The sequence below is a fragment of the Phocoena sinus genome, chromosome X, assembly GCF_008692025.1.
Source record: "Phocoena sinus isolate mPhoSin1 chromosome X, mPhoSin1.pri, whole genome shotgun sequence".
Lineage (NCBI taxonomy): Eukaryota > Metazoa > Chordata > Mammalia > Artiodactyla > Phocoenidae > Phocoena > Phocoena sinus.
The window spans coordinates 21,318,413-21,338,534 of NC_045784.1; the positions used below are offsets into that span (position 1 = coordinate 21,318,413).

The 20,122-nt window shown below is 39.8% G+C and overlaps 1 protein-coding gene across 3 annotated transcripts in view; it reads left to right on the plus strand.

Annotated features, from left to right (window-relative positions):
• POLA1 (DNA polymerase alpha 1, catalytic subunit) overlaps positions 1-20,122 on the plus strand; it is a 283,290-nt gene that overhangs the window by 111,245 nt on the left and 151,923 nt on the right. For all 3 annotated transcript variants that reach the window (XM_032620647.1, XM_032620648.1, XM_032620650.1), the window contains 2 exons: positions 5,067-5,198; positions 9,806-9,980. In XM_032620647.1, the coding sequence (XP_032476538.1) occupies positions 5,067-5,198; positions 9,806-9,980 (307 nt within the window). The remainder of the gene's footprint in view (positions 1-5,066; positions 5,199-9,805; positions 9,981-20,122) is intronic.

The following is a 20,122-nucleotide window of genomic DNA, read 5'->3' on the forward strand; positions in this document are numbered from 1 at the left end:
TTTACCGCTGGATTTAATTTGCATTTCTTTGATTCCTAGAGAGAATGAATATTTTCTATGCGTATCCTTACGATTTGTATTTATTCTTAGTTAAGTCATTTGTTTCCTACTCCTTAACAGTGATGTTTTTAATGTCACGAAAGAAGGCATTCATTTATACATGAAAAGTACAAAAAATTAGAAATAAGTAATATAAGAGGACATGTGCCTTGACGCTAGCTCTTCCCTTTATGTGATGCAGTGCATGCCTATTGGCATGGAATCACTTAGGACGTTTGAAAGTGGTTTCCTTTCAGATTTTGTTTTGTCTCTTTCTCAAAAATTTGCATAAGTAAGAATTACTATTTCAGTCTTGCTTTGATCAATTTTTTATCAGTTCTGCAGATTGAGTACCTGACACTGTCTACCTTCTTAGAAATGTGAGTCCTCTGTTGCACGGGGTTCCAGGCATGAATTTGGAAGGCTGAGTCCAAACATGACCACATTATTGGCAAAAGAACACTGAGCACGTGTCCCCTAGGGTAGTGGGCCCAGGCCGCCATCTCCTCCTGTGGGTGATGGCACAGTGTTACTAGTGTGCAGAGAAACCTAGCTGCGTGGACACACCGGCCATCCCTGCGTTCTCAGGAACATTGTGCAGTCTTGCTATTTTGAAGTTTTTATCATCGAAAATTTAAAACTTATACAAGGGATTTCCCTGGTGGCACAGTGGTGAAGGATCTGCCTGCCGATGCATGAGACACAGGTTTGATCCCTGGTCTGGGAAGATGCTGCATGGCTGAGGAGCAACTAAGCCCATGAGCCACAACTACTGAGCCCACGTGCCACAACTACTGAGGCTCATGCACCTAGAGCCCGTGCTCCACAACAAGAGAAGCCACCACAACGAGAAGCCTGCGCACCATGACGAAGAGTAGCCCCCGCTTGCTGCAACTAGAGAAAGCCCGCGCACAGCAGTGAAGACCCAGCACAGCCAAAAATAAAAAAATAAATAAAATAAATAAATTTTTAAAAAAACCTTAAAAGTAAAGAGAAGAACATCATGAACCCCCATGTAGCCATCACTCAGCTTCGATAGTTATCAACTTAAAGTGACATTTATTATTACTAACAATACTAGTTAATAATTAGTGTGATTCGGGATGTGCATATATTTTCGTGTGGCAGAACTGAAACCGACTGTCTTTGATTCTCCATTTCACTTGGCATAGTAGCTGGCAAATAATAGTTGTTCAGTGAGCATTAAAAGAATTCCTTTGCCTGTTTAATCATCCATTCATCAAACATGGAGTACGTCTTATGTGCACAGTGCTAGGTTCTGGGATATAAAGTAGAATAAGCAAAACCTGGTTGGTATTTTCAAGATGTTAATGGTCTAGCAAACATATTTACTGTCACATGCTCTTATACTTCTTTAAGTAAAGAAGAAGAATTTCTTCAGTGTCGATGAAGGTAGAGTCAGTTCTGATGAAAGGGCTCTCTATATCATAGTTATTCCTGTGTCAGTTTACATTAAGCTTTTTATATATCAAGAGTGACTGTCTTAACATTTGTCTGAATACCTGTACTGTTTAAAACTTGTGAGTAAATCAGTATTTACATTTTGTTGCTTGCAAAGGAGAGTGGAATCCAAGAGTCCATGTATGTGACTGGTTGTGGATGGTCTTATGATAAGATATAGATTAGGTTAGATTAGATTAGATTGATTTTGTGGGCATTGGTGGGCTTGAAAATGGGAGGTTAGCATAGGGTGGAGGGGTGAAGTGGTGAAGTGGTGAGATTTACCTTTGTGGAGATTTAAGCCCTTGTTGCCAAATGCAACTGAAAAACACTGTGTGTGATTTTTCTGAACTGCCACAATTTTAGCTTAAATATGTTTCATAAAGTAACACAAAATACTTCACAGCTGATTTGTATAGCCCTGGCTAACTTGAGCCTAAACCACCAGGAAGCATTTTTTGAAAAATCAAGCCTTCTGAAACTAGGCTGTGAAATCCCCAAATAGTCCCAATCTAATAATTGGAAAGTATGTCAGATGAAATTCAGAATTTCTTAACATTGCACTGAAGTATAGTCAATTGAAGAAGATAACGGTTTTCTTAAGTAGAGTTATATTGATTGAAATTTCTATGCAGTATTACCCGTCCAAGTCAATCAAGACTTCGCATAATGCAGGTTTGAGAAGATTTAAATACTTAGAGAGGCTTCTAGGTACTCTCCTACACTGAGTGTATGATTTAGAAAGTGTATAGAACAGGGGGATGTGCAGCCATGTTTGAGGACCTGCTTTGTTCTACTACAGTAGTTCTCAGATTTCCTGATCTCAGGACATTTTCACACTCTTAAAATAGTTGGGGACTGCAAGAGCTTTTGTTTATGTAGCTTATGTTGATATTTACTGTTAGAAATTAAAACTGAAAAGTTTTAAAAGCATTTATTAGTTTATTTAAAAATATCAGTAAACCCATTATATGTTTACAAAAATAAAAATTTTTTAAATTAATTAATTTATTTTTGGCTGTGTTGGGTCTTCATTGTTGCGCGTGAGCTTCCTCTAGTTGCGGCGAGTGGGGGCTACTCTTCGTTGCGGTGCTTGGGCCTCTCATTGTGGTGGCTTCTCGTTGCAGAGCACGGGCTCTAGGCGCACGGGCTTCAGTAGTTGTGGTTCGTGGGTTCAGTAGTTGTGGCTCGCGGGCTCTAGGTGCACAGGCTTCAGTAGTTGTGGCACACAGGCTCAGTAGTTGTGGCGCATGGGCTTAGTTGCTCCGCGGCATATGGGATCTTCCCGGACCAGGGCTCAAACCCGTGTCCCCTGCATTGGCAGGCGGATTCTTAACCACTGTGCCGCCAGAGAAGTCCCACAAAAATAAAATATTTTCATGAAAAATAACTGTATATTTCAAAACAAAGAAAAATTAGCCAGAGGAATGGTGTTATTTTGCAAATCTTGTTAGCGTCTAGTTTAGTAGAAGACATCCGCGTTCTTATATCTGCTTGTGCATCCAATCTGTTGTGATGTGTGGTGTTAGTTGAAGCATAGGAAGAAAGTCAAGTTTCACACAAATATGTAGTTGGAAAAAGAAGTATTTCAGTAATTTTTAAAGATAGTTGTGTGTATTCTTCTTTGATTCTACACCAGTACTCTAGAAGTGGTATTGTCTTCAAGGTTATTTGTATTGTGGAAATAGGAAACCATATCAATGAACTTTTCATATTCTTACATTAAAATCTTTTCATCTGTGCGGTACTTTGAATGGATCTTTTACCCATGTGTGATGTTATGCACTTGTAATTTATTAAATGTTGGTTCCCTGAGTTTTACAGATCTTCCAAAATATTGATACATCTCATTGTATATTAACAAAAACCACATTTTAAAATATTCCTACTCATCAGAAGAGTCTTTAGGTATTGGAAAGCTGTCAAGCTCACCGGAGTGGAAACAGAATTTCCAAAATTCTGATTTGTGCTTGATAGCTTCAATATTATCATAGGCAATATATACTGTCAGGTGTTTTCCTTGAAGTGGCAGGCTCGCTTGGTTCTTTTTGAGTGATTGTCTGCCAGGTACTCAAGTTAGAATAACAGTAGTTGGCCTGCCATTCTTTCAAATAAAAATTGGGTTGAGAAAGGCAGCTAGTTTAGCTTGCAACTCAAATGGTTGCACAAACGCATTTCCTCGAGCATCCTTCGTTCTTGAGTATGCTGTAGATGTGCCTTGGGCATACTTCCCATTTTGTCACACAAAATATTAGCTTTCTACTCAAGGGTCAAGAACTTTAAAAAAACTGTGAGCGTGTCATGGTGACGAATACAATGAGTATTAGTACAGGTTGGTGCTGCTGCCCAGGTTCATGTTTATAAGGCGTCAGCACCTTTACTGACCTTTGTTTCTATGTCACCAGTGCAGATAGTATTATTAGGAAAATAGCTTTGATTTCTCCACCCCCTGAAAGGGTGTCGCTAACCCCCAGGGGTCTGCAGACCACACTTAGGTGATCTAGACATGGAGCACCCTATTCCCTGTCCTTCCTCTTGTCTTTTGAAACCCACCCCTTCCCTTTGTGCATATTAAGTTCCAGTCCAATAGACGTGTTTTTTTTTTTCTCACCTCTTGCTTTTAACTTTTGCTTTTTCCCTCTGCTTGAATGTTCTTGCCCCGTCATCTTTTCTTAAAATCTATTTTTTCCTTCATGTGCCAGTTCGTTTTTTTCTTCCATGATTTCTGCTCTCAGATGGTAGCAATCTTTGCCTCTCTAAACTCTCCGTAACACTTAGTTTACCACTCCCTTCTGGCACATGTAGCTTATTTTAGAGAGTTTTTTTGTGGAATGCGGAATCGTCTGCTAATGGCAGGTGACTTAGGACCAGTGACTGTCTTATTCATCTTGCAGTACTTTACAGTGCTTGAACTTAGTGAATTATTGCAGAGTGAGCGAAATAATTTCTTCCGCAAACATTTGGTTGCTGCTACACACCAAGAATCGTTCTGAGCCCTCTGAATGCAGCTGTGGGCAAGGCTGACGTGTTCCTGCTCTCGTGGGGCTTACTTTCTGTTAAAAACTCATTCACTCTGCCTTTGGAGGGCTTAAATTGACAATGTGAGTAAATCCAGTGATTTCTGGTGCCTTAGGGATTTATTTAGGCTCGAGAAGCCTTTGAGAAACAGATCATTAAGTCAGAGTAACCGTTATCCATCCGTCTTAACTAATCAGTTAATTCAGTGAGAGAATTGCAGACATTAAGAGGAACTCTAAGGCTGCATAGAAGACTGAATTCACAGTCTGAATCTTTATATCCTAGTATTCTGTGCCATGGCCCAGAAACTCATATTTCTTTTTTTTCAGGGTTATATCTGGTCATATTAGTTACTAAATGAAGGAGAGAGGAGCCTTGAGGATAGAATGTCTGAAGATCCTGTGGCAGTGTTTTCTACATACAGCTGCTGTCATTTTTATGTTTATGTGGTTGGTGTGATTCTAGCAGAGATATGTTTAGTGTATGTCTGTGTGAGAAAGAGTTTTATTTTAAAGTTTGGGGCTTTTTGTTCCCTCTTTTTCTCTTAGGCGTTGACAAAGGATCCCCAGGATTATCCTGATAAAAAAAGCCTACCTCATGTACATGTTGCCCTCTGGATAAATTCTCAAGGAGGCAGAAAGGTGAAAGCTGGAGATACTGTGTCGTATGTCATCTGTCAGGTAAAACTGTCATAATAAATAAGACTTACACCAATTCCGAGCCCATAGTAAAATCCATCTCTCCATGGTGTCTTATTTAGTACTCTTCCAAATAATTGATGCTGTAAAGAGAGGGTTTAGTGTTGGTTGGTTTTGCAGCATTTAAAAACATTAGTCAGGGGTATGACATTTTATTAAAATTTTTATAAAACATTTGAGACTAGTGTTTTGGTTGAGTGAAATTACTTTGGTGAGACAGGTATATAACAGTAGCTGCTGTTTCAATCTGAAATTAACTTGAATGAAGATGTCTGCCAGTTTGCTTGTATATCCAGCAGTAGTCCTTTATCATTCCTTTTGCAGCAGTTTGGATTCTGAATATTATTCTACCAAAAGAGAGTAAATGCAGTTTTCACTAGCCTGTTCAAATAATTACTTGAAAAAAAATACAAAATGCATGGTTATGGAGAAAGATGAGATGTCCTAAAAAGATACCTTATGAAGAAAACACAGATTATCTAACCAGGTCCTTTTTTTTTTTTTTGAGTGGAGGGGGCCTAGAACCCACCTCTTGTCTTCTTCCTGTTCCATGAGACACCTCTCAGGAACCTCTAGGTCTTCTGGAACAGTTTTAAACCGCTGACCAGTTTCTTTTGAGAGTAGCATGCCTCTAACAGTCAGAGATAGGGAGAAAGGGTAGAACAGAAGAGGGTTTTGGTTTTGTGGGGTTTTTTTGTTTTTTTTGAAAGCGCTTAACTCCAGTCGGAACAAAGGAGGGGTCTCATCCCTTCTCCCTGCTTAAAAAAAAAGTCAGAGTCAAAGCGTCTACCCAGATTCTTTACAGTTACTATGGTGTGGTGTGTTTACCAAAAGGCATAACTCATCTCAATAAGACTGTTCTTTTTAATTAATTAAATATTGCTTTTTGTTGTTACAGTAAAAAGAAATTAGATAAGCCTTAAACTTCAATGTGATTGATCTTTGTCAAAGTACAGTCAATGTGGTTTGCAATCAGAGAGCCTTTTCAAAATGTAGAAGTCATCTGCTAATATCTGCTTGGTACTGTAGATGATATACATAACAAATGATTTAAGTACATGGACAGGAATCAGCACTTGACTCTGTCTCCCTCCTAGGGTTACCCTTGATTAAGAACTGTTACAGAAAGCCAATTCCTGCAGGAAAATATTTCCATAAATGTCTGACTCGCTCAAGCCCTTAATGTGCTTTGCATATTGCCTCTGACAAGTCTCATCTCAAAAAAACAATTTTCATATTATGCAAATAAAGATTTGGTAAATAGGCTAGGTTTTTTTTTTTCACTTAGGTATTCACATACATGGAAAAGCTGTTAAGATTATTAATGACAGGAGCAGATGGCAACATACAACTTTGAAAAATTATATAGGTTTTCTGAAATAGCATCTAAAAATGAAATCAAGCCACAATTATGTTTTGGCTAAACCTGGAATGGAGATGTATGGTCCTATGATCAATGTATGTCAAAAGTCAAGCTTATATTCCTTGATGTCTGAATATTGAGGTCTTTTGATTTCTTCTTCTCGGGTCTTACTGATGTAAGAAAAGCTCAAAATGCTGATGCTAAATCCAATTTGATGTATTTTCAACCCTTTTCCCATTCGACTGGTGCTGGGTGTTAACTTATTTGCTTGTTAAAAGAACAGTTCATGTTTCTTTTATTGGTTTATTCTTCTCACTGTATCCCAAGAAAAGCTGTAGGACTTTAATTTGCCTTTGTCCCCCAGCAGTGGGACATGCCCACTTTCAGCATGTTTGCTAACCAAAGCTGCCTACTTCTTTTGCTTTTAAGCACTCAGGTTATTCTTCCTCTTTCCTAACACAATTATATTTTTAGAATATGTTTCTCAAAATGTATGATGACACATTTTTAGGAGAACTATTTACTGCTGTAAGCAAAGGTGCCCTTCAAGAATAACCTATCTCCTAAACAGGTTCCTTTTTGTTTAAAATTTACATTTTGAACATAATACTCTACTGATAACTTATTCAGACTATAAATTCAGGTGAATTCAGAGAGTAATGTTTGTGGTATGTAATTTATATTGTAGTTCATAGTCTTATTAAACCATGTGAATTATTTGCTGAGATCTTAAATCAACTTCCACTTGTTGGTTAAGTTTTAAATCCTTAACTATTTAACTTTCATTGGACATAATTTTCATAAGGCATGCCTTTAACATAATTGTTTTAAGGGCGCCACTTGTCATCTGTTAAAACTTTTTTTCCATTGATTTCCTACTAAAGATGACCTCATAGTTTTCAATGAATTGTCTGCATCTGGTTGTCTCTGTAAAGTATGTACTTTGAGAAGTCCACAAATTACTACATGGGCACTTCAAGGAAGACCAACATTGCTTCTCAGTCTATTTTTAAAGGTGTATGGGATGTGTTTTTGCATATACCATGGGTTTGAGAATTAGGTCTTTGAGGGATATATCTTATGTCACAGCCTAAATGTTTGTTAGGTTTGAGAATTAGGTCTTGCTAGGTTTGAGAATTAGGTCTTTGAGGGATATATGTTATGTTACAGCCTAAATGTTTTTCCAACGTAACACAGGAAGACCTGTCATCTTACCAATTGTTTTGAATTTAGTCATGTTTGAGCTCAGATTTTTTTTTGTTTTTTTTGCGGTACGCGAGCCTCTCACTGTTGTGGCCTCTCCCGTCGCGGAGCGCAGGCTCAGCGGCCATGGCTCACGGGCCCAGCCGCTCCGTGGCATGTGGGATCTTCCCGGACCGGGGCACGAACCCGTGTCCCCTGCATCGGCAGGCGGACTCTCAACCACTGCGCCACCAGGGAAGCCCGAGCTCAGATGCTTTTACATACAATAAGAAATATGTTTGGGAAAAACTTTTTCAACTGAGAATATGCTTAGAACTTTTTCAACTGTTCTTTTACAGACATGCCTGACATGAGAACATCTAATGATATATTGGAAAGTAACTCAAGGGCCGTTTTTAAAAAATAATAATTTGCCTCTACAAATTTTGTTTTTATTCTTTATTAAAAATTTTTAAACTCAACATTACTATAATCTTAAGGACAGACCAGTTTTAAAAAGAAACTACAATTCTATAAATCAGTCAGATTTCATGTGTTTGTTAAAAGGCAGTCTGAATATAGTTGTGGTGCGTAAAGACACCGCCCAAGGATTTTTCACACTTTTTGTCATTGGCTGTCACCTTACTCTCATCTAACAAATCAAACTTCTAAAAAGGCAACAATTAAAGTTGATTAATTCTGCCTAATTTCTTTTACTGTATTGTGAACTCCTGAAAAATAATTATAAGCAATTCTTTTTTTTTTTTTTTTTTTTTTAAGCAAGTCTTTTAATCTGAGGTTTGCTTCCTTTCTTGTTATTTCATTATATCTTAGCATAAGTAGAACCTAGTTGATAAACATCCCAGTTTGTTTCCATCAGGAGCCTAGCCAGAGAAAGAGGCCAGTGCTTCCACTTTGTGGTAAGACAACGGTATGAAAGGTTGCTTCTGCTTTGGGCTGGGCACTGAGCTGAGAAGGGACTGATTGTAGCAGGATTGAAAGAATAGGATTCACATTATAATCATTTTTGCAGAGCAGCTGAGCGCTGTGAATAGTTAAAACTTACGAATCTGAATAATAAATTCTGTTGTTGCAGACAAGAGGAAGAGTGGAGCGAGTTGTTGGATGTTGGTCCAGTAGAGTGATGATGGCTTTTTGATTCACAGATGATGATGACATCACCCACAGGACTGTATATGGGCCAATTATATAGAGTTTCACAACTTTTATTTTTAGACAGTAAAGAGAAGAGGAAGGCCTTGAAAAGAGGCTCTCTGGCCCTTCTTCCTTTCCTTGAGGAAGAGCCGCGTAAACAGCGCAAAACGGCATGCCCTTCGTTCCAGTGGCCAGATATTGTGCTCGTAGAGCACTCTACTCCACCAAGGCGACTTTCTTAATTTTACTCTTACCTATTATATCTTGTACATAAGTTAGTGCTCTTGGGTTTTGTGTACTGGTCTATTCCCCTTGCTCATTTGCTTCTCAGAGATACGTATAGCTCTCATTGAGAGATATTGCGCGCGCACACACACACACACACACACACACACACACACACACACACACCCTGTCTTTAGGATGATAATAGGACTAGAATTCTTGCAAGGAGGGATTGAGTTAACATAATAAAAGGGTCACACACTTTTTTGTCATGACTCCTAAAAGGCCTTTGTTAGCAAGTCTTCCCGGTGTGTTTCTGTGATATGGCAGGTGGAATTGTTTAATCTAGTCATGCCATCTTGTTGGTTTCGAGTTTCAACAAAAAATAGAACACAACACATGCTGGATTTACATTCCTGGACAGTGGGTGAGTTGTTCTCCTTGATCTTCCTCCTGTTAGTTGCATATGAAATGTTCACCAATAGGTCAGAAGGGCTTCTTGGTGTTTGGAATTGAATACATAAAATTTGAACTGTTATCCAAAAGGATTTCGTGGTGTTTGGAATTGAATATATAAAATTTGAATTGTTGTCCCTCTCTTTGTCCAAGCAAGTACTTGTGATTGAATTTCTCACAACTTTACCTGTACCATGTCCTCTTGTAGGATGGGTCAAACCTCACTGGGAGTCAGAGGGCCTATGCACCCGAGCAGCTGCAGAAGCAGGACAATTTAAGCATTGACACCCAGTACTACCTGGCCCAGCAGATCCACCCAGTTGTGGCTCGAATCTGTGAGCCAATAGATGGAATTGATGCTGTCCTCATTGCAACGTGGTTAGGTAAGTGTCCCGAACTCACGTAGCCCCTTGCCTGGCAACAGCAGCCCGTGCGGTCATCCCTTACCCATCAGGAGCCCTGTTTAGAGGCACGGTACTGTGTCAAGCACTTCTTTGTCTGTAGTTGAGCATTTATTTTTGTGGTTGTTTGGTTAATGTCTATCTCCCCTCCTATATGAACCCCACAGGCTTGCTACCTCTGTTAAGCACATGCCTGCTCCAGGGTAGGCACTCCGTCAACAGATGATTAGTGGGGAGAGAGAGAGGCGGCAAAAGAAAGGATAAGAGAAGATTTTCGGCGCCCTCCTAGTCTCTGAGCATACATTGTTGTTGCTTTTTTTTTTTAATTTATTTTTTTTCGCTGCGTTAGGTCTTCATTGCTGTGCGCGAAGTTGCGGCGAGTAGGGGCTACTCTTCATTGCGGTGGTGTCTCTTGTGGAGCACGAGCTCTAGGTGCATGGGCTTTAGTAGTTGCAGCACGTGGGCTCAGTAGTTGTGGCTTGCGGGCTGTAGAGGGCAGGCTCAGTAGTTGTGGCACACAGGCTTAGTTGCTCCGTGGCATGTGGGATCTTCCTGGAGCAGGTCTCGAACCCGTGTCCCCTGCATTGGCAGGTGGATTCTTAACCACTGCGCTACCAGGGAAGTCCCTACATCGTTGTCACTTTAATCAGTGAACGTCACTTAATAAGAAGATTCATTGTATCTTGATTATTGTTTCCTCTTGTCTCAGTCTCTAAATGTGTTTTTGTATGGAGTGAGAATGCACAGCTTTTTTAACATTAAAGCGTTTAACTTGTTGTATTCGATTCCTTTTGAGTATCCTGCTCTTGCTTTTAAAAATTCTTCTCAAACTAGACTCATTATCTTCTAGGAATTAGTTGATTCCTAATTTCTCATCACTCTGGAGGTGCCAGCCAACCCTGAAGCCTCATTGTTTCTCAGACTTTTTGCCAGGTCACCAGATTGTCATCTCTTGCTTAGAAATGTATTTCATAACCAGCCCTGATTTCCTTTCTAGATGACCAGCATGTTGAGAGTTACATTGCTTTAAGTTCTCTGCTCTCTATCCCATTGTACACAAAGATGAATATTCTTAGAATAAGTGCCTAATAAAGTCCTTGGCTGGCTCCTCACTATAAATCCTGTTGCCGCTGGCATCTTACAGTCTCTGACTTCGGCAGTTATAGACTAACTTTTTAGCTCCAACCTGTATTTCTAGCCTGACTTCTTACTTAGTGTACTCAGGGTCCCCTAAATATGGCATTGTTTAATCTGTCCACGCTTCATGGAAAATTCCCTTCCTCTTCTCATTGAATAAGTCTGGCTTAAGACACGGGCTTTGGCATCATAGGGATCTGGGTTCAAACACTGGTTCTGTCGCTCATGTGCTCTGTGGCTTTGGGAAGCCTCTGAAGCTTGGTCTCAGCCTTGGTTTCTAGAGTTGCTCTGAGGGAGCGATTAGTGATACACGTGAGATGCTCTGCACAGGCCTGGGTGGGGGAGTGTGCAGTGAACGCCTGTTATGGCCACACCCCAGCTCCCTGCCAGGCCTCTGCAGAAATATGTTCAAACTCCTCTAGTCCCTGGGATTTGCACGCAGTTAGCTCTCTGTGCGTTTGTGGACTGAGACTGGACAGATGAATCATCAAGTGACATACTTTCCACACTGCCCCTGTTGAATATGTTTCTGAGCTCCTTCCCGCCAGCGGGTCCCGCCGCCCCCCCACCCCCACCCCCGCACCATCAGTGTCTGCTCTGGAAGTGGAAACTCATTTTTGACATTTGCCTAAGCAAAACATAATTAGGAAGATAAAATTCTGCTACCCAGATCATCATATAATGTATTCTCAAAGTTGAGTTGTATTTGATGATGTTTATAAATCCTCAGCTGGGAGGAGGGAGTGTAAGTGCACAATATTTTTTAGCTTCCTTCTTTTTTCTCTCCTCTGCCTCGAGTGCTTACTCTATTGGAAACTGTAATAAGTACTTTGCATATGTTATCTCATTTAATCCTTTCAGTAACCCCATGAGGCTATGTTGTCTCCTTCATTATACAGAGAAGGAAGCTGAGGCTTAGAGAGGTAACTAACTTGGTCTTGTCGCATAGCTAGTGAGTGGCCGACCGTGGTTGGTCTGGGACCCAGCTCCTGCATGACTGCAAAGCTTGTGCTTGTAGCCACCACCTCTTCTTAGCTCTGGGAGGCTGTGACACATGCCCTCAGCCAGGAGCGTGGTGGCGTGGGTGTGAAGGCCCGGGAACTTCATCTTTGTGCTTCCTCCTCACCCCACTGCAAACCCCCAGTGCCGCTGACAGCCCCTCAGCAGAAGCATTTGTTTTTTATTTTTTATTTTATTTATTTTTTTTTTCATTTGTTTTTTAGAGTAGATCTTCCAGGTTTTCCATTTGGATCATCGAGAGCCTGCTTCATAGGCTCACCGTTGCCCTTTCCTTCTTTGGTTCTGAATTTTCCAGTGGCCCAGAGCCGAGGAGAGGTAGCTGGAACAAGCCTCATCTTGTGAGTGACATTTAATAGATAAGGGTGGAGCCTTGTATTTTCGGCAGAAGAGCTGTAGAGTAGAAGGCGGTGGAGCCTGGCTGGTAAACAGCCTGATGCCTGCTCAGATGTCTCAAGACTGGCCATACCTGGAGGAGACCAGACTGATTTCGTTGGTTGCAGGGTCATATTTAAGATCATTTTCATATCAGTTAAACCGCAGGCAGATTGTGGCTGCTTAAAGACGAAACTTTCTCATCATTGTGACTGTCTTATGAATCCAGTTTTCACAAATCATTTTCCAAGCCAGTAGCCTAGTGGGCCCCATCTTCAGAGTGTTCTTGCTATTACTGACCAGGCTCAGCCTACAGAGGGGACCCGTCATGCTTGTGCGTGGTCTCAACACATCCCCATCTCTCCTACCCCATCACCTGAAAGCTCTTGGTGCCAGGTAGCCGCTTGGAGCTGCTGAGGGGCCTGTGTTTCTAGCTCTGAAGGAGCTGCTGCCACTCCCCTTTGTACCTTCTTTTTCTCGTTTTTGTCTTCTGCTGTTTGGCAGCAGTTTTCATGCTGAAGACATGTGAAGTTGTCATCATTGCGCAGTGTGCCTCCTCCCACCGCAGCACCGGCCATCACCAACGGTATCCACATACCTATCTACATTCGTAGTAAATCTCCTAGTCCTTTATCTCTCCCTCTTTCCTCGTAGGAGCGTCCACAGTAATGAAGGGCAGAACAGCAAGTGCCAGTCACCGTGAAGATCTGTAGAAAACATTGAAGCTTGCTGGGCAGATCTTTGCAGGCATTTGCCCCCTGCCCTATTTGGGAGCTGCATTTTGATCTGTGTTCTTTATTCCTCTACCCCAAGTGGAAATTAGGGTGGCTGTTCTTCACTGGGGAATTTGAGGCCCCTGTTATCAGTTCTCACTTAGCCTGTGGTTTTAGAGGAGAAGGGAGGAGATAGGGAAGTGGTGGGGAAGTAAGGGGAGGAGTGTTAGGGGTGCATGGTTTCTTAGAGGTGCAAGCTATAGGCATACAATTACTGTAATTTGTTTTTAAAGTTCTAAATCTGTTTTTCTTTATATTAAAAAAAACTGCCGTTAGTGAACTGACACCGTTAAATAAGTTGAAGTCTGCAGATATATACATAAAATACAAGCCCTGCACCTGCTTAATCACAGACATAAAATAATTCTCTTGCCTTTAATGTAGTTTTTATCTTTGGTTAATCAAATGTATGACAGTATAGAAGCTTCAGTGAAGTTCGCTACTTTGTCCTTTTAGCTAGTATAAAGAAATCGGGAATAATGGCATAATTTCATTTAGGAAAATTATTAAGTTCATGATTTTTTATTTTTCAGACTCTTTTGTGGAGAGCAACTACATTTTTCAACTACTTCTTTTTCTATTGCTTTTACACTGCTTTCCTTGAAATGAAAGGCAAGCATCAAGTGTTGGTTTTATCCTGTGGCTTCACTTTGGAAATTCTCTATTTCTCCCCATCAGGATACCTCCTGAAGTCTGTCTGGTGGCATGTTGCATGGCCAGGTGTTCTGTATGGGAAGGTCGTTTCAGTGAAAAGGAGAGAGGACAGTCTATTAAATGAGTGAATGAATAAGTCTGTTGTATTGAAAGAGAATAATTTGTTCTCCCTAATAACTAATGGTCCTCATTATCCCACAGTAAAATGTGTATCATTTTTCTGAAACCCATGCAAGATTATTGCTGTTGAGCTTAAATAAAGCTAAATTTTACTCTTTTCCATCTGTGAATAGAAAAAAATGTAGTATTACTCTTCTTATACAATAGCCCTATGGGAAACATGGCCACTAAAACTTGGAACTCTCAGCTTTTGTTCTCCAGACTATAGGGTTCTTTTTTCTCTCTTGTTCTAATGAAAGCTCTCTATATTCTGTGGGTGAAATATTCACAGTATGCTCCAACATCCAAATAGTCTTCTGTACCTAGCAAAACAGGCTGGGGGTTAGAATATTCTAAAGTTCATTCCTGAATTTCATCTTTTAATAAATTTATATTTTATGCATAACAGTACTTAAAATTATATAATATCTTTCCTCCGATGAGGAATGATTTGTACAATAACTGTCAAATACCTTTCTTCATGGTCAGTGATAAAATTTCAGGCATTTGCCTATCAGGGCAGTTTTTTCATTGGTCCTGAGAAATTATTGATGTTTGAAGAACATGAGAATTTCACATTTAATCTGTGAAAGTAGTGCTTAGAACAAGACAGCACACTTAACCCGGTGTGTTCCTGAGTTAGATTGGGAAGTAATAATCCCCCCTTTTAAAAAATGGCCCATACCACCCACCTTACAGAAGGTACATTTTGTCAGTAGACAGGGTACCGTGATATCTTCTAAGAAAATAAGTGCAGCAGCGGACCATGCCATGTTTGGGGGTGCCTTTGGTAGACCCGAGGAGATATACCTACAAAAGGTGGTGGGGTGGCGGTGGGGGAAAAGCACAGGTGGTTGGGAGTGGAATGATGCCACCAACAAGTGCCTCAGGCATTACTTTGTTGATCAAGACTTTGCTCTTTTCATGATGAAGCTCTCAGAAGAATGTACGTACATGACCAGCATTTCCAAACCTTAAATATTTTCTGTGACGTAATTCATAGTAAAATTTCAGAAGTAAGATCACACCAAATGCAGCGTAGGATAGTAAGTCTTCTCAGTGGGTAAGAACCGCCCCTTCCAGGCTGGAGCGCCGTTCCAAGCACGTTATCAAATGGCTCATGGTCCGAGCCTACTTAGTCCCAACCTACTTATGCATCCATGGAACAGATGAATGTTGATGACCTGCCGTGCTCAGCAGTGTAATGGGTGCTGTGAGGGTTACGAAGTTGAGTCAGCCGTGGCTCCTTTACTCACATCACAGCCCGGCCTGTTGAGTCGATTTCCCTGTTGTGGGGAAGTCTAGTGGACAGCACAAGTACATGTCCCCAAAGAGGTAGAATAAAGGAGTTTCAGTGTTTGGGGGAAGCAGAGACCACTTCTAGCTGGGGCCACCTGGGAAGAGTTTATAAAAATGGAGGCGTTTGAGGCATTGTGGGCATGTGCCTTGCAGAGGCCAATGTGGAGTCGGGAGTGGCTGCCTGTCCCCACCTCCCACTTGTCCTTCCAGCCCAGTGATAAGCAGCAGGGCTTCGACTTCCAGGGGTAGCCCAGGCCATCCCAGCTGCTCTTCAGGACACGCAAGGGAATTCACAGAGAGCCTCATGAAGGGTATCCATTACACTGCCTTGCACCGCAGTCCCTATAAGGCGAGCACACGGTGCTTGTTTCTGTGTCACTGGCTCCCTGTGCTGAGGGCCCGAGGTAGTCCTGCTCATTTGACTCAGGCACACCTCTAAGAACTTGGAGCCACACCAGAGCATGTTTAGAATAATTGCTTTGTGTAGTGATTTCGAACTCTGACTTTGTAAAGCTTGGAGTTTCCAAAGGAAAATGGGGATTTCTCAAATTATTTAAGTTAGATCAATTTTTTAAAAATTTAACGAGGAATAATTAGCAAATATAATTCTATGTACGTATGTATGTATGTATGTATGTACGCATGCATGCCACGCTGTGCGGCTTTTGGGATCTTAGTTCCCCGACCAGGGATGGAACCCGGGGCCCCAGCACTGGAAGTGCTGAGTCCTAACCACTGGACCACCAGGGAATTCCCTAATTGTATGCTTTTAAAGTGTACAACGTGGTGATTTGATGCACGTTTATATTGTAGAGTGATTACCAAGATCGAGATAATTAACACATCCATCACCTCACGTAGTTAACTCTTTTGGGGCAGGGGAAGCGTGGTAAGAATGTTTAAGATCTACTCGCAGGAACTTTCAAGTATACAGTATTGTATTATTAAGTATAGATCAGAATTTTTAAGATCATCATATTAAGCATACTAAAATGACGTCAAGATTGTGTAGCCTATAGAAGAATGGATAAGACGTAACAAATGAAAAGCTGAATACAGCATTGTGCACAAATACTTAAACTATGTTAAATGTATACATATGAATAAGACAGAAACGAGTAAAGGTGGTGAATATTAGGTTCCTCCTCGGTGAAAAAATATAAATACTCCTAATCCTAAAAACAAGACAGTTTTTACAAAATCAGAAGGGAAAAAAAGGTTGTTTTTTTTTTTTTTTTTAATCTACCAACATAGCTGGAGAGGAGAGGCCTTTGTGTAAGAGAAGCAGTCTTGGTCTGTTTTATTTGTGTTATTTTATTTTCCAAGTATTTTTTCAGCATAAAGTTCCTGTGTTTTCTCAGGTCTAAAAATAAGGTTTTTTTCCTGTTCAGAGGTACAGGTTTCATTAAGTTAAAATTCACGTTCAGGGCTGTCATCAAGGGCATTACAAATAATCACATGCGGTTATGAGAGTGCTGTCCAAAAAAGAAAAGAATTTTTTCTTTTCATCAAGATTTTGGGAGTTATCTTTTGCAGGACAATAAGACTCTTGAGAGTTTATTTAACCCAAAGGTTTGGATATTATTTCTTTTAAAATACTCAGAAAATTTCCATTTATCTTATGGAGAGGTTTGTTGGTGGTGGAAGGCAGCTTCAGTTGTTTGCCACTTGTATAGTCAGTTGTTTATCATTAAATTAGATCCTGCAGTATTTTAAACTTTTTTGTTATGGAAAATTCCAAACATGTACAGTAGTAGAGAAAACTGTGTAAGAAACCCCTAGACGCTCATCACCCAGCTTCAGCCATCTGCAACTGTGGCCAATGTCATTACTCCTCTTCTTCTCCTCCTCTGATGATTTTGAAGTGAATTCAAGACAACATATCATTTTATCTTTAAATATTTCATTTTGCATTTCTAAAAGACAAGGTTTCCCCCTTTTCAGCATAACTACGATATTATCACTAGGAAAAAAACTCCACAGTTCCTTCATTTCATCACATAACCAATGAACGTATTTCCCCAATCGTACTGTGAATGCATTTTTCTTTTAAAAAGAAGCTCCTCCTTTGAATTGGAATCCAGTCAGAGTCCATATGATAGTTAATCTTCTCTATTTTTTCTTTTTTTTTTTTTTTGATCCTTCCAATTTATTTAAGGAAACTGGTGATTTTTGTCATGTGGAATGTCCCTTATTCTGGAGTTTGCCAATTGCATCCTACTGGTATCCTTTAACACATCCCTCTGTCCCATCTATTTCCTGTAAAATGGTAGTTAGATCTAAAGAGCTGCCCATATTTCAGTCCAGTTTATTTTAGTTTTTGCTAATCCGACTTCCTAGGTAATGGTGTGTACATCTGTGAGGAGGTACGTAATGTCTGGTTGCAATCTAACACATTTTGAAACAAACTCAGAGATATATCATGAGAGATACTTACTACTTACTTTTCCTACCTTCTTCAGTGTGAATTTTCTTTTTCTTTAATTGAAATATAGTTGATGTACAATATTATGTTAGTTCTAGGTGTACTGTATAGTGATTTGACATTTGCAAACATTATGAGATGATCACCACAGTAAGTCTAATAACCCTCTGTCCCCATACAAAGTTATTACAGTATTATTGACCATATTCGTTATGCTGTATATTACATCCCCATGATTTATTTATTATATAACTGGAGCTTTCTATCTCTTAATCCCCTTTGCCTATCCCCTCCCACCTGACTCCCTCTCCCTTTTGGCAGTCGCCCATTTGCTCTCTGTATCTGTGACTCTGTTTTCCTTTTGTTTTGGCTTTTAGATTCCACATATAGTGAGATCATGTGGTATTCTTCTTTCTCTGACTTATTTCACTTGGCATAATACACTCTAGATCCATCCATGTCAAAAATGGCAAGCTTTCAATTTTTTATAGCTAAGTAATATTCGTGTGTGTGTGTGTGTGTACACCACATCATCTTTATCCATTCATCTATTGATGGGCCCTTAGGTCGCTTCTATATCTTGGCTATTGGAAATAATGCTGCAGTGAACATTGCAGTACATGAATCTTTTTGAGTTAGTGTTTTGTTTTTCTCCTGGTAAACACCCAGAAATGAAACTGAATGGATTGTATGGCAGTTCTATTTTTAATTTTTTGAGGAACCTCAATACTGTTTTCTATAGTGGTTGTAAAAACGTAGAATCCCACCAACAGTGCACAGGGGTTCCCTTTACTCTACATCCTTGATAACACTTGTTACTTGTTGTCTTCTTGATGATAGCCATTCTGACAGGTGTGAGGCAATAGCTCACTGGTTTTGATTTGCATTTCCCTGATGATTAGTGAAGTTGAGCATCTTTTCATGTGCCTGTTGGCCATCTGTTGGTCTTCTTTGGAGAAATGTCTATTCACGTTCTCTGCCCATTTTTCTAATCAGGTAGTTTGTTTTTTTGGTATTGAGTTGTATGAGTTCTTTGTATATTTTGGATATTAACTCCTTGTCGGATATGTTATTTGCAGATATCTTCTCCCATTTAAGTGGGCTGCCTTTTCATTTTGTTGATAGTTTCTTTCCCTGTGCAAATGCTTTTTAGTTTGATGTGGTCCTGTTTATTTTTGCTTTTGTTTCCCTTACCTGAGAAGACATATCCAGAAAAATATTGCTAAGACCAATGTCAAAGAATGTACTTATGTTTTTTCCGGGAGTTCTATGGTTTCAGGTCTTATTACATTTAAGTCTTTCATCCATTTTGAATTTATTTTTGTATGTGGTATGAGAAATCAGTGTGAATTTCTTGTATAACATACATACAGAAAAGTATGCAAAAGCCTAACTGAACAGCTTGAGGAATTTTGCTAAAGTAAACACATACCAGTGTAGTCAGTCCTGAGCTCAAGAAACAATATATTACTACATTCTCAGAAGCTCCCTCGTATTTCCTTCTAGAAATTATCCTCCATGCCCCACCAGAAAATTACTATCATGACTTCTTACATCATAGATGAAGTGTTCTTATATTTCGATGCTGTATAAATTATGTCTTTACTTTTTATGTCTGGCTACTTTCCGTTCAATATGTTTGTGAGATGGGTCCATGTGGTCGTACTTCATTTCTGTCTAGTATGAATATACTACACGGTGTGACTTACCTACTTATGGGTTCTTTCCACTCCGGTGGTTATGAATAGTGCTGCTTTGGGCATTCTTGCACATGTCTTTTGTTGAACAATTGTATATATTTCTGTTGGGTATATACTTAGATGGAGAACTGCTAGGTCATAGGGAACATGTATGTTCAGCTTTAGTAGATATTACCAACTTTCCAAAGTGGTCCTACTAATTTAGACCCGCTACTAGCAGTGTCTGAGTGCTCGACATTCTTACCAATACTTGGTGTTTCCTCTCTCCTCCATTTTATGTGATGGCATAATGTTGTGGTTTTAATTTGTGTTTCTTTGTTGACTAATAAAGTTGAGCACCTGTTCTTATGCTTACTGGCCATTTGAATATCTTCTTTTGTGAGCTGTCCAAGTCTTTTTCTGCTTTCCTCTTGAGTTGTCTTTTTCTTATTGATTTGCAGGCATTCCTTTTATATTCTGAATGAGTTCTTTGGAAATATATATCACAAACATCTTCTATTTGGAATGTTTTTAGTATATATCACAGACATCTTCTATTTGGAATGTTTTTGTTTTCAAGTATAATTTATGTACCATGAAACGTAC